This window comes from Ostrinia nubilalis, chromosome 3, assembly GCF_963855985.1.
Source record: "Ostrinia nubilalis chromosome 3, ilOstNubi1.1, whole genome shotgun sequence".
Lineage (NCBI taxonomy): Eukaryota > Metazoa > Arthropoda > Insecta > Lepidoptera > Crambidae > Ostrinia > Ostrinia nubilalis.
In genome coordinates, this window is record NC_087090.1 from 8,497,532 (window position 1) to 8,521,997 (window position 24,466).

Consider the following 24,466-nt stretch of genomic DNA (forward strand, 5'->3'; position numbering starts at 1 on the left):
ATATGCACCCATTCGAATTTACCTCGATAAATAAGTCATCTGTTGAGACACCACCGTGATGGTGCCCCAAATCGAGACGTAGACGCACATCAAGTATTGAACGCTGGTGGGCAGGCGCTGCGCTGGCGGTAAGTAATATTGGACAACGTCCGCCAGCCCAAATTCCTCATGGAATTAACTAGTCGTGCACTTACATAGATATAGATAGTCTAGTCTACTATAGACCCTCACCGCTACTACAGGCACGTCAAAATGCCTATGGAAACGAGCTACGCTGACATGTAAGCCTGAAAACTAATCAACTGACACACTATTCCAAGAGCAGAAATGAAGCCAACGGCACGATCGGCGCACCGCTTAATCAGTGCCGGACCGCCCGCCCTATATTTGCGTATGCAAAGAGACGGCAGCCGCATTAACGATGCCATATAGCCAGCGTAGCGTGCAGCGATTGGGCAAACACATATCTGCATTATAAACAGCGTCCGGGCTCGCAAACGCGCTGCGGTCGGCCTTTACCGGCGCTAATCAACGTGCTGACCTTCCACTGCCGGACAAACGATGCACCACACTTCAATACTCGCTCCTCTACAGACCGTGTTTGCCTAACCGACGGGCTCTAGCGGGCGGATACCAGCCGAGTAATTAAGCTGATGCCACAACAAATCTTTACAAACCCGGATCTAATCGAAAAAAATCGTTAACATAAAAATTACAATGCCAGTGTTTTTTAATAAATACGAGTATATCTAAAATTCTGAATCGTGCATAAGTAAGTACGATGAGAAGAAGAAAGTTTCAGCCCAAAGACGTCGAAAGCTCTCTACAGAATCAATACAGAATTTAAGATATTTACAGATAGATCTTGATCCGGTGTCGATCAGCAAATATTGTGCACCATTACCTCGATATTCAGTAAGGCAGAAAAGATCATAACAAGCCCAGGTACATGTAGCATGCGTGCATGTGCAGTGAATCGATTAAGACTTTCTACTTTCCACTTCATACCCGCTGCACCTACTTTAACGGAAAATCTCGACACATTTCACGGACTCCTCTCCACTAGAGCGAATAAAGAAAGCGGGTTACTGCTGCAGGTAATTAATTAACAACCATAAGCATGGAACACCTCTGATGCATTACCAATGAGGAGCAATGGGTGCGCAAGCGAGCCTCCGGCGACACTCTCAGGTCTTTTCATGTCTACTCTACTGAATTATTCATCATACTCATTATGTACATAATTTTCTTTTTTCCAGATCATTCTTTCTGTCTTTTCAATCAGGTCTAACACAGTTCCAATTACGATAATCATAAATTACCTACTTCTTTCATTTATTATAGTGAATGTGACAGAATTACCTAATTAGGCCATAGTTAGTTTTGGGATTAGACGGTAATTGACGTTATTGTCTCTCCTGCCTACTGAGTGATAGCTAAATAAATAACAACAAGCTCATTTTCATTATTTATTTGTCATAAAATTGACACTGATTTCAATACTTACACATACTATGGAGAATGAAACTAGATTCTGTGTAATGTTTTTTTTATTTATATCTTACATCACTTAGTAAATTAATTTACATTCAACATACAACCGTAGTCACAAATAAATAAATTACATTAAATAATTTACTGACATAGATTTGAGAGCAAGAGTGGACGACCGATTCGTCTAAGAAGGATGTCCAAATTGGACGGTACTTTGGTTTGAGGTTATTTTGTGGGTCGGCATGGCGGAGGCGACGGTGGCGGCGGAGGCGTCCGGGCCGGGCCAGGGGCTTGGCGGCTGCTGGGGCTGCTCAGCGGCTGCTGATAGCTTTCAGCGGCTGCTGGTAGCTGCTCAGCGGCTGCTCAGGAGCTGCGGAGTGGCTGGGCAGTTCGAGGGCCCATAACTCTGCCGCTCAACTGCTTACGTGCTCTCGGTCGTCTGCTCCGCATAATACCGATACGGGTCCACCAAGCCTGGTTTTGCTGGCCTCACCACATATAGATTCCGCCTTCGAATTAAAGACTAGAATTAAAATATTTAGAATTAAAAACTACGAAGTGAAAAAACAAAAAATATAAGCAAATAAACATAGGTAGAGCACATTCAATATTCATCAGATAACAAATTGTTTCTAATATCTTAATTACTTTAGAATTCTTGAAATTCATTATGAATTAAATGTTAAATTACCTATGGTGTCCATCTGCATGAACTTGGAAGGTAGTTTCACCATTATTGCCGTCGTGACTGAACAGCTTCTTCAGAGCAATGATTCCAGCAATAGTGAGAGCCACCTTACTGGCGATGAGCGCTTTACCAGCAATGGCTGCTAGGGTCTTCAAAGCCATACCGCCAACTATGCTCACGGTTGTGAAGATGCCAAGCAGCAGGTAGGGCAGAACCTTCTTACCTACACAAAAAATAAAAATTATGATGTAATACATTTCACTAATTTAGGCAAACACTTTAAGTTAAATCTTACGAACCTCTGCCTCTGCCTTCCGAAGCAAGATCCATAGAGATCGTGTGAGTGTTCATCAATTGCTCGAATTTGGTGCGCAGCATTGTGTCGACCTTGTCCTCGGCTGTCATCCCAGGGAAGAACCGAGGCTCTGCCACCGCGGAGGGCGCGTCAGCCTGCTTCACCAGAGTCAAGCCGTCGGCGAGCTGAACGCTCTCCTACAACACAAGATACTATTAATACACTATCCATCACTTCAACATCACTATCGTCCTGCACAAAAAGCACATTGTCACCTGCTCAACAGCCCTAGTGAGCGCCGTAAGAGCTTTGCCTTTTAAACACATCGTGAATTGTTTCTGCGCACTGCAATCATCATAAATCTTCTGTAAGACGGTGAATTCTGCCGAGGGCCACCATGAGCTCTCATCAGCTCTTCCGCTGTCGACTTCGTTCTGTGCATAATCCTCTAAATCCATAATGCGGGATCTTCGAGGTCCGTGTACATGGCCGGAGGCGACGACCATACAGATAACAGAGACGATGGCTATCCGGAAAGGGTTGCACATGTTTGTTTCGGTTTTCACACACTGCACTAAAACTAAAAATCGACGTATAAGAGGGTGGTCTGGCGGCAACTGACGGGCAGTGGAGCGGGTGAGAGCTTATAACTGTGCGCCACTTCGCCGTCGAGCACCACCAAACATCCGCTATTCCGCACTAATTCTCCACACGCGTACTTACGTAACTGAACTTGAAAATGATCGAGAGCCATTTTCCAAGTGAATTTCTCCAATAAAATGCACGGCAAAAAGCGAGACACATATCTGTTGCCGATTGCACCGAGTGTTGCACTTGTCGTGAGCTTGTGTGCGCGCGCGTAATTACACGTGTGTTGGCGTTTACCGTGAGGACCATTCAGTCCCACATTTCACTCACGGACGACCGGTTTCAGTCTATTAGTTGGCTGAATTGAATGTGGGAAATATTAATTCGGTCTTTATCAGCGTTTGCGCAGGGTGCAAGGTCGCTCGCGCGGGCGCAGGTCGCATGCTAGCGGTGGCGTGGCCGAGGATCGCGCCTCCGGTACAGACGTAACAACACTAGGAACAATTTGCTATTTACGATTAAAAGAAAGTAAAAGCGATATCGAGTCGTGTCAGTGGACTACAAATTAGAAATAATATTCATCTAATACAATTTCAATAAAATTATCTCTAAATGGTGTCTCATTATAGCTAAAAGGTTTGCAAGACTCAGAAGAGAATAAATAGATCAGTTAAGTATCCTGTTTTGATCTAATAAAATAAAATTCTAGAGTCACGTTTGTAACAAAATTCCTCTGAAACGGCTTGACTGGCCCATTCTTATTTTGTGAATATTAGTAAATAGTTAGTAGGTCTAAGAATAGGACGCAAATTTTATTTTTCATACCCCTGGGTGCAAAACAATGTTTGCTAGGTCAGCTAGTAAATTATAATTTTCTTTCTTCTTAATTTATTTATAACTCAGTTGTAAATAATCTTAAAAATCTTAATAGAACTACTTGCCCTTGCCATAGATACAACTTTCGTAATATAAATGATGCAGAATATGTAATAAAAATAAATTCTTAAAAACTTTCTAATTCATTACCCTATTTACCATGAGTTCTAAGTTGTTCTTATTCAGATGTTTAATGAGCAGGTAAAATTAAAACATAACACTTAATCTAATCTATGCTGCTCCGAATCTATCAAAAATCTTTGCTGCATGATACAAGTTCCCGAAACCAAGCAATTTGTCCATAAAGCGATTATCTGATAACTGTGACGTTTATCATATACCTACATGTTATGATATACAGCATAGGTACTCTATTCGTTATGTCTACAAGATATTCTTTCTGCCTGGCTGCAGCATAATAAGTAAGGTAAACGTATTAATCAGTGTATGTGGGTTCGGATGTTACGGTCTGACGCGATAACGGATCTCAGCTCCCCGGATGTCCTACAATATGACTAGAAGTCATATAAAAACTTTATTTGCCGACCCAACCCGTCTAGCCAGCGTGACTCCCCATGTAGGCCAAATACTACATTTGCCTCGGGAAAATTCAATAGGATCGTTCTCCTATATTGTGAAGACTATGACAAAATCAAAATCAAAAATATTTATTCAGTTTAGACCACAAGTGGCACTTATGATGGTAAGTAACCTAACCTAACCTAACCTAATCTATGATGACCTAGGTATGATGGTAAACTTTATTTAGACAGTATTATACTGACAGTCTGAAAGTTGTACGACTCTCTCAGACTCAGACCATAAGTAACTCTTGAAAACTATGCTGTGCTTATTTTATATGCTCTGAATAATGTCTCCTTTCCTATTTTTATATCATTAATTTATGTAACTAAATTGTGAAGTGATTACTAGGTACCTATAGGCAGTATTTTACTGGCTAACTAATTCCCTCTTTAAAACTTGAGAGTTAAAAGCCTAATTTTCCATCTGTTTTGACTGGGCAAATACCTGTATTTACATATAAAATATTTTATATAATAGTAGAGTCGACAGTAAGTAACCCAACGGTTTCGGTATTGAACTCGATCGATGGTTCGAATCATGAATCGATGAAGTTCGATCCCTGTCGACCGCTGAAACTATTCCACGTACTTATTCCTAACAAGAGCATTATTATCATATTCACTTAGCTTAAAAATACACCCCGCAGACTACAGACTTTTGTAAGCCGATAGTTTGGTCCGGTTAATTGCGGACTCTTACGAAAAATAATAAAAAAAACCTCGGACAGACAGACAGACAGACATATCGAAACTATGAGTTCCTTGTCAGGACTACGAAACTCTAAAAACAGAAAAATCAGAAAAGCCTTATGCCCGTTTTCACCACCAATCCCTAATTTTTAAGTGACCCCTATGGTACACACATAACAGGAATTGTGATTTTATAGGGGTCACCTAAAAATTTTTCACTTTAATCGATGGTGAAAACAGGCATTAGCTTTCATTATTTTGTGAAAAAAATAATTTTGGAAAATTCAGCAGCAGACACTGTAACTGCTGTAACTAAGAAAGTATAACTGCTGTAACTAAAAAAGTATTAAGTTGTATACGTCTAACTTTCTTTTAAAGTTTACTATAACTGAGTCGCGATTTATTAAGATTTTCCTCTTTTTCTCAGTAAATAAAATGAATGAATACCTACTTAGTGCCTACTTATTTGTTAAACATGTTGCTAGATTGAGTTCGGGTTATAGTGATTATTTCTGTGATTCTAACCCAAACTGTACTGATTTATTGATAGAACGCATGTGAAAATTAAAACGCAAACCTGCTGTAAGGAAATGACAACACAACATGGAAGGTACTGGCTACACTAAATAAACTTGATGTTATAATTGAAAATAACTTCATGAAAAGTGAAATTACTGTTTCGCTTCAAAACACAAACAAATGAGTTAACAGTGTATTTAATACACATGAGCAGTTGTATAAAGAAAATTGTTAAATAAACTACTTACTTAAGTACCTAATACCTACTATTTAAAAGTACGGATATAAAAATACCACGCTCAAGCATGAGTCAACAGTCAAAATTCGTAGGTATTACAAAATTTCAAAATTCCACTATGTAATATTGTAACTTAAGTATGTATGATGCTACTACTACCACACTACTACTTAGGTACGTCAGGACCACAAACCTAGCCTCATCAGTCACACACCCTGTTTAATTTAATCTAACGACTTGGTTAAACTTATGACTACCAACCACCCAGTGATGGATTTTCATCATCATCATCATCGGCTTCTAGAATCCCACTACTATAGGGTGTTTTTTAAAGGTATACAACTTCAAAATGAAATAAAATATGTAAAAATATATTTTATTCGTATGGTAATGGTCTTATTTAAAAGATGTTCATAAGGCATTTATGCTTCAAAATTGTTCTGAAGTAATTCTATTTAATTATGAAATGTCAAAACATACTGTCCACAAATGTACCACCAACTATCAATTGAAGGGTACAGGGGTAAAACAAGGATGTCCCTAAAATTCAAAAGCATATTTTTGATGGCAATATTTTCGATTTCCCGCGTATTTTTATTTGAAATTATACAAAAAGCGTAAAAACAAGTAATAGTCATATGTATTCATATTAGTAGTTTATAATAATTTTAAGTGACACATAAGAATGTTTTAAATGTTCATTACATAACTTTTTGTTTTTGTGACATTTCTTGTTTTGCCCCTGTACCCTTCAATTTAACTATCATTAGAAACAGTGTAACCAATTTAAAGTTGTATAAGTACCTCTAAAAAAAACACCCGTTACTTAGATATACTCGTATGTACATACAGGATAAAATTAAAATCGTTGACATCCTTTTAAAATAAGACTGCTAACAAGGTTTTCATTTTTGCCATTGACACCATGAGTAGTCTTATTTCAAAATGATACTCAGCAATTCTATTTGTTAGCGACTCCATTAAGCATTTGTGAAGGTAGGCAGGTAGGTACCTAAAGATTTCAAGTGTTTTCTGGCGTATAAATTACTGTTGGTCTAATAATCGTAAGCTAAAATCATCTATTTAATATGCTTGTGATATAAGCAGGTTCACCGCAATAGTTCAGTGTTCGATGAAGATCGAAAAATGTCCTTTACAAGTAGGGTTACCATATCTCAGGATTTGTCCTGGGATTTCAGGATTTTCGGACTCTTCTCAGGATTGCGGCCGGATTTTATGAATCTCAGGATTTTTTGGAATTGCTAAGAAATAGGTGACATTGCCTACATTTTTAAGATTTCTTTAATTAAAAAGAAAAATCTGTGAAGATAGTGTAAATGTGTGTGGAAATAAATAAATAAATAAAAGTTAAACAAAGTAAATAAATCTCATCAATATTGAATATCTCTCTACTTGAAGTAATTTTGCACAACAAGTCACATTTTTATTGTTTTTATCTGCGGATTACTGAGGATAAATAAGTGTTGATTTTCACTTATTTATCCCCTGTAATCCACAGTGTGTAAAACAATAAAAATGTAACTTTTTGAAATGGCTCAGTACGTTTCAGAGAAAATTCTCAAATTGCAACTAAATCTCAGGATTTTTCCATGAAAATCGGGTTTTTCTCCGGACTTTCGATTTTTTCATCTGGTAACCCTATTTACAAGCGGCAGTCCAATGCCTGAACCGTTTGGCCATTGTCGCATAAACATCGACTTAGATTTTATTTCTGAACCCTTGATTTTTGGACACACAACAACAAAAATTCTAACGTACCGAAGATACGAAGTTCAGTTCCCTGTCTGTCATTTAATAAACTGACTCAGGTCCTGGCTGCTTCTTCTGCTTCCGCTAAACAACGCTAATGGTGGACAGTTGCGGGGGGCTTGCTCAAGAGATAAAGGTCCTCCGGCAAGAAATATCAAACCTGAAAAACCAACTTCAGGATGCAGTATCACTCATTGTAAAGTGCAGTTCCTCGTTTGATAGCTGCACCGCCCAGATGGATCCCCCTATTCCACTGTAATCCATTGGTCAAATCCATTAATGGATTAGATTCCTCTTCTGGGTACACTTTAGTCCATCGATGGACTTGCTTCCGCATCAGAGTATACCCCAATCCATCAATGGATTTGATTCCGCTTTTAAGTACACCCTAATCCAAAAAATTTTACACAACTGTTTTAAAAGTAGCAGTAGAATACCATCATCTTTTATCCATCCATTGGATTATACATTTTAATTCGTGATTTATTTTATAGAAATATAAATAATATAGATAGATATAGAAAATACGAACTCATTTATTTTTAAAAGGAAAAGCCCAGGTATTTTAATTATTTAAAAATCAAAATTAAAATCATGACTTAGTTAATCACGTTGGCCTAAGTAGGCGCGCGGTCTTAATCCATATAGGTATAGCACGGACAGCTCTTTTCTGTAATATAAAAAATTGGCCAAGTGTGTGTCTACGTGGCACGCGCAGTGTAGGCTTCCGTAGTTGTCCGTCGTTACCACAATATATTTCAGAAGCAAGCAATTACTTCATCGAAAGTCACTTTTCATATTTTCTTCTGAGGAATTTTTACTGGTTTAACAAATCGTAGGGGAGCTACCCTAAAAAAATTTTTTTTTTCAAAATTTTATTCTACCGTTCTGTCGGCGTGATTAATAAACATACCTTCACAATTACAGCTCTCTAGTGCCAGTAGTTTCTAAGCAAAACCTCGGACAGACAGACATATCGAAACTATAAGGGTTCCTTGTCAGGACTACGGAACCCTAAAAAGCTATTTCAAATTACAACCCTCTCTCAACAAATAAAAAAACTTAAAGCCTTGAAACGAATAATTGACCCTTTATTATTAAAATTCTTAGTTATTTCATTTTAACTCTTCCAGAAAATGGCCCACTATTATGTACCTGGGCTTTTTCCTTTAAAAATAAATGAGTTCGTATTTTCTATATTTATAATATTATTTATATTTCAATAAAATAAATCACGAATTAAAATGTATAATCCAATGGATGGATAAAAGATGTTGGTACATATTCTACTCCTACTTTAAACAGTTGTGTAAAATTTCTTGGATTAGGTTGTACTAAAAAGCGGAATCAAATCCATTGATGGATTGGGGTATACTCTGAGAGTCTGGAACTGGTCGCCGACATTCGTTTCTTCACATGACTGCCCGCCGACACAACATTTCGTATATCGCCGCTTCGCCAACAGAACCTTTCACCAGCGTACGATTCGTCGACAGCACAGTTCGTCATTAGATATTTCGCCTACGAATGATTCACTAAGCCGATACTTCGTCAATTAGGTAACTAATCATCTTAGAATTATTCAAATAAAGTTAGGTACTTTCGGATTTATGAAATTTAGCATTAGGGAAATACACATAATAAAACTTTTAATAGTCGATGAAATAGAAAAATAAAAGAAAATAGGAAAAAACATTATGATTTAATGTAATACAAACTTAAATAAGCAATACTTTTGTAATGTAACAATCGTCAAAATCTATATTAATTAATTAACCTTCAAGCGGGCGCGCGGCGTCGAATCGACCGCGCTTAACACATTTTCGTTCATAACTTTTTTTTTACTTGTTACACATATTTCTCATTTTTAGTAGCCTGTCGCTTGCTCATTGTGAGCGAAATAAAGAGCTTACCTCAGCTCTCCAAGCTTTTCCCATCCCATGGCTTGCTATTGTTTTAGTCGCGGCGCCGGCGTCGAAAGGACGCCACGCGCCTGTCGTCGAAAAGGTTACGCGCGACTCTCTATGCGATATAACATTTCTTCGGCTATCACCCAATATTATTGAATTAAGCTTGCAATACTGTTTTTTCTTATTAAATAAGTTGTAGACTGCTAATACAAAATGAAATAACAGAGGCATTACTACGAAAAGATGAAAAAGAGAGTGAATCGGAGCTCAGAGGGCAAGTTAAACTGAACCAAAATTATAAAATTATGTTTTATCATTATTTTGCCATTTTTATCGTTTTTACCAGATATATGAACTATTCTGAGGTATTTCAAAAGATTTTGTGTTCCAAAATTGGTTTTTGATCCAAATAATATTTGCGTTTTGTTAATTGATGAAATAATTGTTTCTTTAACTTAATTCAAATTACTTAAGACTTTAATACAATCATAACATATCTGCGTACAAAATAATAAATGATTATTGGAAAATAAGTGATTAATTTCTCTATTAGACCCTATAGGTCTTTTCGTTTACGCGCGACCGCTGCCGTTACAAAAGACCGCGCGCCCGCTTGAAGGTTAAAAAAATCATGGTGAACCAAAAGACGCTTTCCGCCCGTGGTTTCGCCCGCGTGGAATTTTATCTGTCATAGAAAAACTTTATCGCGCGCGTCCTTGTTTCAAAAATACCGGGATAAAAACTATCCTATGTCCTATCTCGGGACTCAAACTATCTCTATGCCAAATTTCATCTAAATCGGTTCAGTGGTTTAGGCGTGAAAGCAAGACAGACAGACAGACAGAGTTACTTTCGCATTTTTAATAATAGTATTAGTATAGTAAATACGAGTATTGCAATTATCTATTTATGTATAAAGTTTTTATTAAATTTGAAAATTTTAATAAGAAAAAAAAAAACAAGTTTGATATGAATAAATCCGAAAGTAACTTTATTTGAATAGTTCTTTGTCATCATCACTGTATTTTTGAAACAAGGACGCGCGCGATAAAGTTTTTCTATGACAGATAAAATTCCACGCGGGCGAAACCGCGGGCGGAAAGCGTATTTTGGTTCACCATGATTTTTTTTATTAATTAATATAGATTTTGACGATTGTTACATTACAAAAGTATTGCTTATTTAAGTTTGTATTACATTAAATCATAATGTTTTTTCCTATTTTCTTTTATTTTTTCTATTTTCATCGACTATTAAAAGTTTTATTATGTGTATTTCCCTAATGCTAAATTTCATAAATCCGAAAGTACCTAACTTTATTTGAATAATTCTAAGATGATTAGTTACCTAATTGACGAAGTATCGGCTTAGTGAATCGTTCGTAGGCGAAATATCTAATGACGAACTGTGCTGTCGACGAATCGTACGCTGGTGAAAGGTTCTGTTGGCGAAGCGGCGATATACGAAATGTTGTGTCGGCGGGCAGTCATGTGAAGAAACGAATGTCGGCGACCAGTTCCAGACTCATACTCTGATGCGGAAACAAGTCCATCGATGGACTAAAGTGTACCCAGAAGAGGAATCTAATCCATTAATGGATTTGACCAATGGATTACAGTGGAATAGGGGGATGGATCTCTTAAGCAACAACATCAAGAGGTAAAAGTGTTTTACGTGCTTAGAGCTCATATTTTTATTCTTATTTAATGAAAATGGTACCAAGTTAAGACAGATGCAGATTACAGAACAACTACAGAAACAATTATTAATCCATGCTGAAACCGACTTCAGGAAGTTTAGCTGTTTAGCGCCATCTAGTTCAAAACATCAAAATTAGTAGCCAGCGACCCAATAGGGACCCTCATCTATTCAACCCTCTTTCCCGAGTAGATGGAGTTGGTGGTAGGCGAATATTTTATTATTCCCGGAACAATGCTAGTTTTCCAAGCTTGCGGGTTGCAGGGTTGCAGCAGCGAAGCGAAATAGTTAAGCTGACACAGTTTCCCATAGAGTTTGTATATAAGTGAGCTAAAATTATGATAATTTGATTATACTCAATAGCTACATACAAACATTTTTGTTTTCACTTTATTTGTATTTATATCCTCTAGAAGACGATGTATTTAAATAAAGTGGAAAGAAAAGGAAAAAGAAGGAGAGGACACAAACATGTGCATGTGGATTGAGTGATCCTTGCTTCAATCTTAACAAAAATCGAGGAAGTTTTACTTAAAATATGTTAAAACATTGCGATGAAGTTTAAAAATTTGTTAAACCTAAGATAAAAATGTTATGGCCAATAAATAGGAGCACTCATACCGCACGCTTTAAGAAAACGTCAACATGTTTATTTCAGAAAATAAAGCCTTTCCACTTCTTTTTATAGTATTGAAAAATTGTTAAGAATATGTTAAAACTATTAACAAATTCAGAAATTCCTTGCACGTCCCGTTCCAAAGTTATGACGATTATTTAGGATCACTCACAGCGCACACGGGCCGTATGAGTGCTCTTCAAAATAATGACTTTTTATTAATAAATACGTTTTATTTCTGTTGGAAAATGTGTGCAAACTGACGAGCGAATTTGTTAAAGAATAAGTGTGACAAAACTTAAAAGCTGAAGGAATAAATTAACCTTTATTCTTTCCTCCAATATGCCGTGTGAGTGATCCTTACTTTTACCTCTATCTGCTCATATGTAGTTCGTAGGCAGACTGAGATAGTATCTAAAATTGTTAATTGTTTTTAACAATTATTTGGCATATATTTTGCTTTTATTAAGGTCATAATTTAAGAAATATCAGGCTTAGATGATTCCTAAAGGAAAATGTTGATTAGGGTACGTATGATTTTTTATTTTGAGAGACTGTTTCGATTCATCAGAAGTTTACATGTGAGATTTAATAATATTATTTTATAGTATTTTATAGTCCAACCAAAAAAAACAGTTTTGTTGAGAAATTTGTAATTTATTTAAATAAAACCGTATCTTTCTCAATTCATATTACAAGTCAAATTTGAATTCAATCCTATAAACAATTGTAATGTTTCTTTATTTCTATCATTCAAGATGTAGGGGTAAACCACTAAAACTCGCGCTACTGCCGACCGCGGCGACGGACGCCCCCCGCGAGTTTTAGCGGAGGCCCCTAAACCTACTACATATTAGATTGCATTGGTTTTGCATTGTCACGCACGTCTGACGAATCGGAACAGTCTCACAAAATAAAAAATCATATGTACCCTAATCAACATTTTCCTTTAGGAATCATCTAAGCCTGATATTTCTTAAATTATGACCTTAATAAAAGCACGACTTAATAAAAAGGGCGACGGTAATCACTTACCATCAGGTGATCCGTCTGCTCGTTTGCCTCCTATCACATAAAAAAAAAAAAAAAAAAAAAAAAAAAAAAAAGCAAAATATATGCCAAATAATTGTTAAAAACAATTAACAATTTTAGATACTATCTCAGTCTGCCTACGAACTACATATGAGCAGATAGAGGTAAAAGTAAGGATCACTCACACGGCATATTGGAGGAAAGAATAAAGGTTAATTTATTCCTTCAGCTTTTAAGTATTGTCACACTTATTCTTTAACAAATTCGCTCGTCAGTTTGCACACATTTCCCAACAGAAATAAAACGTATATAATAATAAAAAGTCATTATTTTGAAGAGCACTCATACGGCCCGTGTGCGCTGTGAGTGATCCTAAATAATCGTCATAACTTTGGAACGGGACGTGCAAGGAATTTCTGAATTTGTTAATAGTTTTAACATATTCTTAACAATTTTTCAATACTATAAAAAGAAGTGGAAAGGCTTTATTTTCTGAAATAAACATGTTGACGTTTTCTTAAAGCGTGCGGTATGAGTGCTCCTATTTATTGGCCATAACATTTTTATCTTAGGTTTAACAAATTTTTAAACTTCATCGCAATGTTTTAACATATTTTAAGTAAAACTTCCTCGATTTTTGTTAAGATTGAAGCAAGGATCACTCAATCCACATGCACATGACACAAACGCCTTTGACACGGTCCTTTGACATGGATGGCTAACTAATGAACTAAATTGGTCTAAAGCCGCAAAAATGGGGTTACCTACACCTTAGAATTACAAATGATCGAAAATCAAAATATCGAACACGTTTCATCGAACGATCAAAATATCGAATGATTAAAATATCGAAAAATCAATATAGAGGTTTTAACATAAAGTTAATATTATTAACTTTATGGGTTTTAATTAAATGTCATTCATATGATTAATGTAATCATAATCATTTATTCATTCATAAACATGAGGATGTCACATACAAAATGTAAATAAAACATAAATTCAAACCCATTTTTTTTATTTCCCACTTTTGGGTACCATAGTCAACAAGAAACCCTTACCTCCATCTTTCTATTATAAACTATGCAACGTTAGGTCGACTCTCGATATTTTAATCATTCGATATTTTGATCGTTCGATCATTTGTAAATTCGATATTCTGAACGTTAGATATTTTGGTCGTTCGATGAAACGTGTTCGATATTTTGATTTTCGATCATTTGTAATTGTAATTCGATATGGTGTAGGCATGAAGCTACAGATAAAAATGGAGGGCAGAGTTTGGAACAAAACTTGAGTCAAATACCAACTTATATCTATCTCGCTCTCTGCGGCCCTACCTCTCTTTTTAGTGTGAACTGTAGTATTGCTATCTTCTGATTTAAATCTCCTTCTAAATTCTTCGAAATAGCCAATACACTAACCAAATCAGAAGTTAAACAAATAAATAATTAATATTTGAAACTAAGATTACCTAGTTAAATAAAAAATCACAAAATTGTCGGCCATTTAGGCTTAATGTGTTGGCGAATCAGGGAATTACAATCCCAATTCCTGGGTAATCGGTACCATGTGGCAACATCGGCCCAATCCGGCCCATCATGGCGGTTGTTTACTATTTTGTTTATTAAGCAGTTAATTTCGTTTGAGATTGTTTACAGGAAATAATCATTGTTTTATCACAAGAATTGGTGCAAAATTTTGTAGTGCGTGGTTGCGGTAGTACGTGCTGTACTGGAAGTGACATAAGATTCCACGCGTAAGTGTTTATTTCGTGATTTCCGACATTGGATCATTGTAAACATTTTTCACATTTTTTACAGTAATTTCTTCCTAAAACGTTTTACCAGTAACTACACTTATCATTTTTAATGATACCTATGTCAAGAAATAAAGATTTTACATTGGTTTCATTGAATTTGAGCAATTTTATATTTTTTGTTTATTTAGAAAGAGCAAGTCTGCCCACAGAGAGCGAGATACTGATACTTAGTTTGTGCTTCAAGTAGGTATTGGGAGTCTGGCCTCCATTTTTATCTGTAGCTTCATGGGTGTAGGTAACCCGCAAAAATGGATCATAAAAAAATTAAAACGTCAACTGTCATTACTGTCAAAGTTACTAATATAACCTCAATTTGTTTTTTGTTTACTTTTTGCCATTTATTGTATTTGCTGACGTACACTCGTTTCAATATTGTAGGTCAATGGAGATAGTACAGTGCACGATAGAATAGGAAAATAACTAAACTAATTATTTATTTATTCCTTAGTTTAATATAAAAAAAATGAATGAACTACAGTTTCTTGGAAGTGACCCCGGAGCAGTAAAACATGGTAACTTCATAAATTACTACTCATTTCACAGCCCAGCACAGAGGATAACAAACTTACATGACAATATGTTTCCTGCCACAACTACCAAAGAACCAATACTATGCCTGGATATTGGTTGTAACACCGGAGAACTAACAAAGGAATTGCAAGCTTATATTAAAAAAATCTACACAGAATCAGATATTTACTTTTTAGCTGTAGATATTGACCAAACCTTAATTCAAAGAGCTAAGGAAACAAACCCTTGCCCTTACACTACATATGAAACCTTAAATGTTATGGATGAAGCAGACCGTCAAGTAGTCAAGAAGTACCTAGAAGATCATGGGAAGCAAACATTTGACATAACATTTTGTTTTTCTGTAACAATGTGGATTCATCTAAACAATGGTGATGAAGGGCTAGAACAGTTTCTACAATATATCAAAAGCATTTCAACAACAATAATAATTGAGCCACAACCATGGAACTGCTATAGAAATGCTCAGAAAAGAATCAAGAAGTCTGGAAGCACATTTCCACTGTATGAAACTTTAAAAATAAGAAGCAATGTTGATTTAGAAATTGAAAATGTTATGATACAAAATGGGCATAAAAAAGTATATGAATCTGGTAGCTCTTCTTGGAATAGAAAAATACAAAGTTATACAAAATAATTTATTTTATTACTATGTTTTCATATAAACTATCTGTAATAAAACTGAAAGGTGATAATGATAATTATAAGGATTTACAAATTGTTTCTTACAAGTCATTGTCTTATTCCCTATGTTGCGACTTCTTCAGTACTGGACTCGAATTCCAATTTCATTTCATTATTGAGACCTTCCACATCCATTTCTGATTCTTGAGCATTCAGCATGTTCAATGTTACCTAAAAATACAAAAATATTAACATTTTGTTGTTGGAGTTGATGGATCATTTTCCTCCAAAATCTGGTCTTATTGAAGTGTATAACTTATTAACTTCACACTTCATAGTAAAATCAAAACATTTCACTTTATCATTAGCACTTTGCAATCTTTTCTCCAACAATTATTTATTTTCATACTACCTGCTGAGATATAGGCGAGGTGTGAATTGTATGTTGGGGTTGAGGTGTAGTTGCACTGCCTCCTGACAGCCTCTCATCAGCCAATTTCCTTTTCACTGGCGTTTTAGCTGGTGTTCTGAAATGGTAGATAAAGTTATTGTATTAAAGTTGACCAAATCTCTACATTTTATGACCAAAACAATATCCCAAGCCAGTTATGAATGTTTGTAATTAACTTTTTTTTGTATTATCACATAATAGATTTAGGGAAAAACCAGTAACTGAGATAGGCATGAAATGCTTTTGTTATAAAATCATCATGTTGCTTGCTACTCAATTTTATTGCAGTAAAGATTGTAGTCAAATTGTATCCATGTCTAGTGTTAGTGTTTAACAGTAATTCATTAAAAGTAAAGTCATTTAGATAACATAATAATAACTACCTACCCAGGCGAAGTTTCAGCAATAGGATGCAACAACATGGTCATTTCAGCTAGTTTGTTGAAGGCAGCACCAGCTTCCGTAAATATTTCACCAACCTGAAAATCATCAAATAAAGAACTATTAAATAAATTACGACCAATCAATTAAGCCCCACAATGCCCTAGTAAAATGCTCCAGTGCTCAAGAGCTTAAGGGTTCTACTGGAAATTACACTGTTAACTTCACACCTAAGAATTACAAAATCAATCAATTGAATCACCTTTGCTGCAGAGTTATTCATCGTTAGAGCTGTTTATTCCTGCTATGTACTCTTTCTTTTTGCAATAATTTCAAACAAAACCGAAGCAAAAAGCAAAACAATGCAATGTATGTACTGCTTGCTGATGACATGACACTGACAGTGACAGTCAAGACAGCTGTGACAGCAAAGTCCATAGGGATATCAAATATATGGAGAGGCCCTATTGATCTATACTAAAATTGACACTATGACCAAACAGCCCCCCTAGACAAAACGCACTTTTTGGACGAATCGAAAATCGAATCCGTCAAAACTCCATACAAAAAAGGGGCTTTTCGACCACTTATCGACTGGTTTGCGATTATAATTTGCACTTTGTCTAGATATTCAGAGCCCCGATTACGGTAACTTTTATAACGTCTACAATCCAGACGCGTTTCTGATTCTGCGATACGATTGGTCAAAACAGCTGACGTACGCTGTTGAACGACCAATCGTATCGCAGAATCGAGAAGCGTGTCTGGATTGTTGACGTTAAAAATTACCGTAATCGGGGCTCAGCTCTTTATTTCTTTCTAACATACCCATGGTGCAGATGAAAAAGAGATGATTGGTCAATACCATAGAGTTATTATCCAACAGGAGTGGAACTGACAGGCAATCCCCTCTAGCAATGTAAGTATAGATGACCCACGCTGAACTGTCCCGCCAAACTCAATGACAGGGGGGCGCTACCATCGTTCAACTATATGGTTTCCAACATGGCAAAAATCTGAACCAGCGATCCGGTATTGACGGTGGCGCCCCACTGTCAATGTCATCGACAGGACAGTCCAGTATTTTGGAACTATAGACCAGTGGGTCTAGTCAAAATGCCATCGCAAACCAATAGGAAGTTTTCACTAATGTCGGTCGCCGCGTCACCAGTAACTCGATTCGATCGGAAAATGGCAGCCAAAATGCACATTGAACCACCAACGACGCGGCGATATAAAAGTTCATTCAAAATCGAATAAAAGTTAAAAAATGTCTATGACTTTGCGATTGTTTTTACTTTTTTACCTTTTTTTTTAAATTAGTTTCTTCCTTCTTTCTGCTCTCTGTTTACGTCTATGCTTCGCTGTCAAACTAGCTGTCAAAACAGCCTTAGGGTGGGTTGCACCATCTTAGTTTAACTTTGACAAACGTCTAAAATCTGTCAAACTCCATACAAAAACACCGGTTAACGTCATAGTTACGGTCAAAGTTAGGTGGTGCAACTCACCCAATTGGTTTTCGATCGAATCAAAGCTTATCACCGGGGTTTTAGTAATCGCAATGAAAATGGCGGGTGTTGCGATTCGATTCGATTTTGATTGAGTCTTAAATGCATGTTGGCTAAGCCTTTGTATGGGAAATTTCAATCCAGTCTTTCGATTATCGATAGGTAGGGCTTTGCGATTCGATTTTTTGCCGTTTGACTAAGCCTTTTTTGTTATCGACCTCTTTTGCGATTTGTTTATTTGTTTGCGACTGGTTTGCGATGGGTTTGCGATTTTAAAGTGCGTTTTATAATACCATCGCAAACCAATAGGAAGTTTTCACTAATGTCAGTCGCCGCGTCACCAGTAATTCGATTCGATCGGAAAATGGCAGCCATAATGCACATTGAACCACCAACGACGCGGCGATATAAAAGTTCATTCAAAATCGAATAAAAGTTAAAAAATGTCTATGACTTTGCGATTGTTTTTACTTTTTTTAGCTTTTTTTTTTATTTGTTTCTTCCTTCTTTCTGCTCTCTGTTTACGTCTGCATTGCCGTCAAACTAACTGTCAAAACGACATCGCGATACGGATTTGTCAAAACAGCCTTAGAGTGGGTTGCACCATCTTAGTTTAACTTTGACAAACGTCTAAAATCTGTCAAACTCCATACAAAAAACACCGGTTAACGTCATAGTTACGGTCAAAGTTAGGTGGTGCAACTCACCCTATTGGTTTTCGATCTAATCGAAGCTTATCACCGGGGTTTTAGTAATCGCAATGAAAATGGCGGGTGTTGCGATTCGATTCGATTTTGATTGAGTCTTAAATGCATGTTGGCTAAGCCTTTGTCTTTCGATTATCGATAGGTAGGGCTTTGCGATTCGATTTTTTGCCGTTTGACTAAGCCTTTTTTGTTATCGACCTCTTTTGCGATTTGTTTATTTGTTTGCGACTGGTTTGCGATTTTAAAGTGCGTTTTGACTAGACCCACCGCTGATTGCTTATTTGCGGCCATGTTCTTTTCCCAAATCGTGCACATTTATTTTATAGGTATACCCGGTCCACAGTATCTATATACGTCAATGGCAAAGTCAACAAACTAGTTACCACACCACAGATTAAAGAGAAAGTATATTCAAACAAATCGGCTACACTAGGATACGATATTGATACGATTAATCATTTTATAATACTGTCTATCTTTGTTTTAATTTCATTCGGTATATTAAAAAAAGAAAATGTCAAAATTGACAAATGAATGTCAAAATAAAAGCATGCCGTGTGCGTGTGATAAAGAGAATAATTATTTTGGAAATTGCTGAACCAATTTTAAAAATATCTAACTTTGTTTTCAACATTCGGTATATCCCACCGCGCTAGCTTGTAAATACTTCCTCAGCGCATAGATCAATTTTGTTTTCAATTATGCAAGCTGCACATTTTCGAAATACACATTTTAATCAACCAAATTATGATTATCCATCCATCCAATCCAGGCTACATAATGGAAAACACTTACCTTACAACCGGCTAGAAAGAAAACCTCTAAATGAAAACTATAATGAAGAGCATTGGTGTGAAACCTGTGACAGAGGTTTTCCCTCTATTGACCTTCTGGAGAAACATAAACATCAACATCAGGTATGTATTATTTTTCTTCTTTCCTCCTACCTTTAGCATGTGTAATACGTCTGTTAATTTAGATCTGTAAAAATATAAATTGTTTCAGAAATGTAACATTGATGGTTGCCAGTTCATAGCACATCCAAAAGTAATAACAAAACATATTCAAATGCAACATTCCACTGGACTGTACAATAAAATTGCTAAATTAAATAACCCTGAAGAAATACAAAAATGGCGGGAAGAAAGAAAGAGAAAATATCCAACTAAAGATAATATTGAAAAGAAATCTGCAGAAATGAAGGCAAAAATTGAAAGAGGTGAAAGAATGGGAATGAAAAATTTTAATCAAAGAAGAGGTACCTATGCATATTTTTATGTTATGTTTAAATTGTTTTACATTCTGTCTTGTTATGGTATTATTTTACAGTTTTAATTTTAATTTCAGATGATTCAAATAAGAATCGCATGCCAAGAAGTGGAAGAAATCAACAAAAGGATCATAGGCAAAAAACATTCTCATCAAATAATATACACCGAAAATCTAAAGTTCCTAAAAAAGATCATTGTGTGTTGCCAACTGCCGATAGCTTACAAAAGTTAAAGCCATTCGCTGGTATACAAGAAATTGTTATGGAAGATACTTCAGAAGAAATTGTTGAGAAAATTAATTGTGAGTTTGTCATAGATGATGAAGACATGGAGAAATCTTCAGTGCCTGATGTAGATTCACAAAATATAACTGATGACAATAAACCAATGGTTTGTGGGGCATTATCATCACTCATGTGTAATTATGAGTCTTCTGAAGAAGAAACAGATGATTGCAAAGGGCCCACAGCTACTAATTTTGTCCAATTAGATAAAGTTACTGGAACTGATAAACAGCAAAGTGTATCCAGTGTTAAATTGATGGAGAATATAGCAACAAAATTAAATGAGCCAGCAAAAGAAAATGGCAATAAAAGTGATGATGACAGTGGACCTGAAGAAACAAAAATAGATAAAATAACAGAAACTAGCACTACTCCTGCACAACCAAAGATGATAAAATGTTCAAAAGCCAAGCAAAATATAGCGAATAACACTAGCAGACGAATGCTTATGAAACCCAAAAGAAAAATTCCCTCTACTCTTTTGTACAAATTATTAAAGAGAGAAGTACAACAGGAACGTAACATTGTATTACAATGTATTAGACATATTGTTAAGAATAATTTTTTTGATAATCCTAACAAATAAAGTTTATAGGGACATCACTGAATAATATTAAGCTTTATTTATTCCATACAATCAAGTCCACCTATCATATAAAAAATTACATTGTAATTTTGGAACTAGGTACATATTATTTAATACTAGCTTTACGCCCGCGTGAAATGGCATTGGGAACTTTTTGCCCCACTTTTCGAAAAGTAGCGGACACAAACGAAACCTATCACAGATGATACATACTAATATCCAATGAATTTTCGTGCATTTTTTTTTTTCTCTCTTATATGGGAATATTGAGAAAATGAAGTTTTAATATTTTATTTTATTTTACATTTAGGTAACATTTTTGACGACCTCGGTGGCGGAGAGGTGCACACACCGGTTTTCAAGGTGTGCCGGGCCAATCCTGAGGTCCCGGGTTCGATTCCCGGCCGGGACAATATAGAAAACGATCTTTTCACATTGTCTCTGGTTTGGGTGTGTTGTGGTTCGTCGTTCCCGATTTCCATAACACAAATGCCTTATTTTGGGTTGGAGTAATATACGAGATGTTGTCTAATATTAATTTAAGTATTTATTTATTTATATTATTTTATTTATATTTTTTATTTAGGTATTTATATTATTTTATTTACTTTTATTGGTTACTCTGCAATGCCAAACAACATAACATATAAAAATATCAAATCATTTTAGACAAATATATTTTCAACTTAGACTCGTCATATCTCAGAATTCCCATATATCACAACATAGCGCTTTAAGTGAATATACCTACAAGTATAAAGCTTTGAAATAAAATACGTTTCATCTTTGTCCGCCGTGGGGCATTTTCTCATATTAAAGTTCCCAATGTCCTTTCGTGTGACAGAAAAACTTTCACGAACGGGCGTCGCGGACGTCCCTGTTTCAAAAACCGGGATAAAAAAACTATATGCCAAAGGACAATGTTCGTTCTCCATACATTGTTCGCCTAAAGAACCAACAATTTTGACATATTACTACCCGAAAGCGAAATAATACGATTCTGTGTGTAAGAACAACGATTCCTGATGGACACTTGCCATAAAATTAATGATTAAGAATATTAAATCACAGCGATTTTATAATATGTCGTTTATGACAACATGGCGTCTAATGTATTGTGTGAATGTATGAACACCGATTCGCGAAAAATGTTTTGTATTGTCGTCACGCCGAGTCGCAGCCAAATAGTATAAAATAATAGAACAAGTTTTAGAAATACAACTCGGCATTCCACTTTTACAATATGCCCACATATTGCACGTAAATAAACAACATGAATCGTAGGTTGTTTCCACCCTTGTCATCTGACACATGAAATAAACTCCTATTGTATTATAGATATCGAAGCCGAATCGTATATAATAATAGAATGGGTTTTGGAGATCACTCGGGGTTCCACTTTTATAAAATACCTACATATTACATAAAAATACCACGAATCATGAGTTTTCTTTTCACCATTTACATCTGACACGAGATAACAAACTCCTATCTCCATGACTACCATCGTAGTCTATGCCAAAGACTACAATATTTTAAGCAAGAAGTTTCAAACCTTAGCGGCTACGGTAACCCCTGGGCCACATACATCATGATAACATTCGGTCGACACCGGAACGTAGTCTTGCGATTATGCAAAAAAGCATCGTATTCTAGTGCGGCTATATCACGTTCAACCGGGGTTTTAATTCGACTAAAGTCCTGACTAAAGACTGGAAGAAAATACGCCGCATTGTATGAGCACTTCGTGTTCGTTAAAGCGGCTTCAGATCTAGAGCCCACATAGTTTTCTTTCCAATAATATCCGCAAGTAGCGCTGCATGATCTTTACAACAAAAACGGCAATAGTTATTAAGGTGCCAAAATTATATGATTACTTTGGCACGGTATTATACACGTTCGAAGATTTGTCATTTTCATTCATTTCTTCATCATCATCATCATTTCAGCCACAGGACGTCCACTACTGAACATAGGCCTCCCCCAATGACTTCCACATCGCACGGTTGGTAGCGGCCTGCATCCAGCGCCTTCCCGCTACCTTTATTTTTTAACTTTAGGTCGTCGGTCCACCTTGTGGTGGGTTGACATTGCAGAATATGACTTTTGATAGGTTCATCATAGAATTCGGCGGGGATATCCTCACGGAGGAAGTTCGTAAAAGGGCGGAACAAGATCTTATAATAATGCAAGGCCGAAGCTGTTACGCGCGTGCTCCTACGTGTAATCCGGCGAGTATGCAATAAATAGTAATGTCTGGTAAATAGTGGTAATACGTATCGTTCGTTCGTTCGTTTCAGCCGAAAAGACGTCCACTGCTGGACAAAGGCCTCCCCCAAGGATTTCCACGAAGACCGATCCTGCACCGCTCGCATACAGGCACCTCCCGCGACCTTCACCAGATCGTCGGTCCACCTAGTGGGAGGCCTGCCCATGCTACGTCTTTCGGCTCGTGGTCGCCACTCAAGAACTTTCCTGCCCCAGCGGCCATCAGCTCTACGAGCTATGTGCCCCGCCCCGTCTATGTCTGTATGCGCTACGATTACAGGGTATCATTTTGCATAGTCGCAAGACTTCACTCCGCTGCTGTCATTTCAATGTCGCATAATGTTATCGCAATGTGTGTGGCCCTTGGCCAAATCACAGAAGCCTATGCGAAGAAAGAGCACTTGAATGACAATAAAAATCAGGGTTACCATTTTATAAGATTTCCTCACTATTGAGGGTAACAAAGTAACATTAATAATCTAGCCATTAATTACATTTATTACCTATACGAGAAAGTAAAGCAACATGCGGTTTTATTTTAATTTGTAAAATATTAAACCCCTCATATTTGTAACAGTTTGTTCCAAGTTTAGTTTTACTGTTTTGTTAACAGTATTGCTGTTTCAGCTGTCACTGTGAAGCTTTGGGAAAATAAATAAATAGAAAAAATATTAACATAAATATTTATTTAAGTTTTTATGTTCATTATCATAATATGCCAATTTAAGTTACACTGTGTGACAGTCTTTGACACTAAACAATCTCTTCAGCTTAATAATACCTACCTACAGGGCGTTTTTATAGTTACTCTTGCTGATGAAACAAGAAGGGTTGATTCTACTACTGAAATACAACTACTTTTCTTACAGGACCAATATCAAATTCTCAAAAAAATTCACATCCTCGTGATGGTGATAATTTCTATGGAGAGGTTTTTTTTATATTCGGTCTCTTGGGATAAGTTATTCCATTTGAGCAGTAGAATTAATCCTTTTTATTCGATCACATATAAAAACAACACAAGTGTTTAGGAAA

At 36.2% G+C, this 24,466-nt stretch overlaps 4 protein-coding genes across 5 annotated transcripts; 2 read left to right on the forward strand and 2 right to left on the reverse strand.

Moving 5' to 3' along the window:
• Window positions 1–1,456: 1,456 nt before the first annotated feature.
• Window positions 1,457–3,111, reverse strand: LOC135088299 (uncharacterized). Of its 2 annotated transcripts, none has more exons than XM_063983164.1 (4): window positions 2,753–3,111; window positions 2,482–2,674; window positions 2,186–2,405; window positions 1,457–2,003 (listed from the first exon to the last, which is right to left on the reverse strand). In XM_063983164.1, the coding sequence occupies exons 1-4, from the start codon at window positions 3,023–3,025 to the stop codon at window positions 1,916–1,918; spliced, it is 774 nt and encodes a 257-aa protein (XP_063839234.1). In that variant the 5' UTR covers window positions 3,026–3,111; the 3' UTR covers window positions 1,457–1,915. The 2 variants fall into 2 exon arrangements, with proteins under 2 accessions (XP_063839234.1, XP_063839235.1); XM_063983165.1 differs by having other exon boundaries at window positions 1,457–2,017.
• Window positions 3,112–13,995: 10,884 nt separating this feature from the next.
• On the forward strand, window positions 13,996–16,082 carry LOC135087819 (probable RNA methyltransferase CG11342). The gene is made up of 2 exons (XM_063982619.1): window positions 13,996–14,245; window positions 15,056–16,082. The coding sequence occupies exon 2, from the start codon at window positions 15,284–15,286 to the stop codon at window positions 15,986–15,988; it is 705 nt and encodes a 234-aa protein (XP_063838689.1). The 5' UTR covers window positions 13,996–14,245; window positions 15,056–15,283; the 3' UTR covers window positions 15,989–16,082.
• On the reverse strand, window positions 15,976–17,210 carry LOC135087820 (uncharacterized). The gene is made up of 4 exons (XM_063982620.1): window positions 17,070–17,210; window positions 16,814–16,905; window positions 16,388–16,502; window positions 15,976–16,206 (listed from the first exon to the last, which is right to left on the reverse strand). Exons 1-4 carry the CDS (start codon window positions 17,088–17,090, stop codon window positions 16,099–16,101), a joined length of 336 nt encoding a protein of 111 aa, XP_063838690.1. The 5' UTR covers window positions 17,091–17,210; the 3' UTR covers window positions 15,976–16,098.
• A 2,331-nt stretch (window positions 17,211–19,541) lies between these two features.
• On the forward strand, window positions 19,542–21,190 carry LOC135087821 (FMR1-interacting protein NUFIP1). The gene is made up of 3 exons (XM_063982622.1): window positions 19,542–19,939; window positions 20,028–20,280; window positions 20,370–21,190. The coding sequence occupies exons 1-3, from the start codon at window positions 19,724–19,726 to the stop codon at window positions 21,161–21,163; spliced, it is 1,263 nt and encodes a 420-aa protein (XP_063838692.1). The 5' UTR covers window positions 19,542–19,723; the 3' UTR covers window positions 21,164–21,190.
• The last annotated feature ends 3,276 nt before the right edge of the window (window positions 21,191–24,466 follow it).

Bases quoted from the DNA above. Each gene is read 5' to 3' on its own strand.
- LOC135088299 (XM_063983164.1), bottom strand. From the start codon at position 3,025: ATGTGCAACCCTTTCCGGATAGCCATCGTCTCTGTTATCTGTATGGTC. The intron at 2,675-2,752 runs GTGACAATGTGC...CTTGTGTTGTAG, and splicing joins TCACTAGGGCTGTTGAGCAG to GAGAGCGTTCAGCTCGCCGA. The intron at 2,004-2,185 runs GTAATTTAACAT...TTTAATTCGAAG, and splicing joins CATGCAGATGGACACCATAG to GCGGAATCTATATGTGGTGA.
- LOC135087819 (XM_063982619.1), top strand. From the start codon at position 15,284: ATGAATGAACTACAGTTTCTTGGAAGTGACCCCGGAGCAGTAAAACAT.
- LOC135087820 (XM_063982620.1), bottom strand. From the start codon at position 17,090: ATGAATAACTCTGCAGCAAAG. The intron at 16,906-17,069 runs GTGATTCAATTG...GATGATTTTCAG, and splicing joins TGAATAACTCTGCAGCAAAG to GTTGGTGAAATATTTACGGA. The intron at 16,503-16,813 runs GTAGGTAGTTAT...CTACCATTTCAG, and splicing joins ATTGCTGAAACTTCGCCTGG to AACACCAGCTAAAACGCCAG.
- LOC135087821 (XM_063982622.1), top strand. From the start codon at position 19,724: ATGCAAGCTGCACATTTTCGAAATACACATTTTAATCAACCAAATTAT. The intron at 19,940-20,027 runs GTATGTATTATT...AAATTGTTTCAG, and splicing joins AACATAAACATCAACATCAG to AAATGTAACATTGATGGTTG. The intron at 20,281-20,369 runs GTACCTATGCAT...TTTTAATTTCAG, and splicing joins AAATTTTAATCAAAGAAGAG to ATGATTCAAATAAGAATCGC.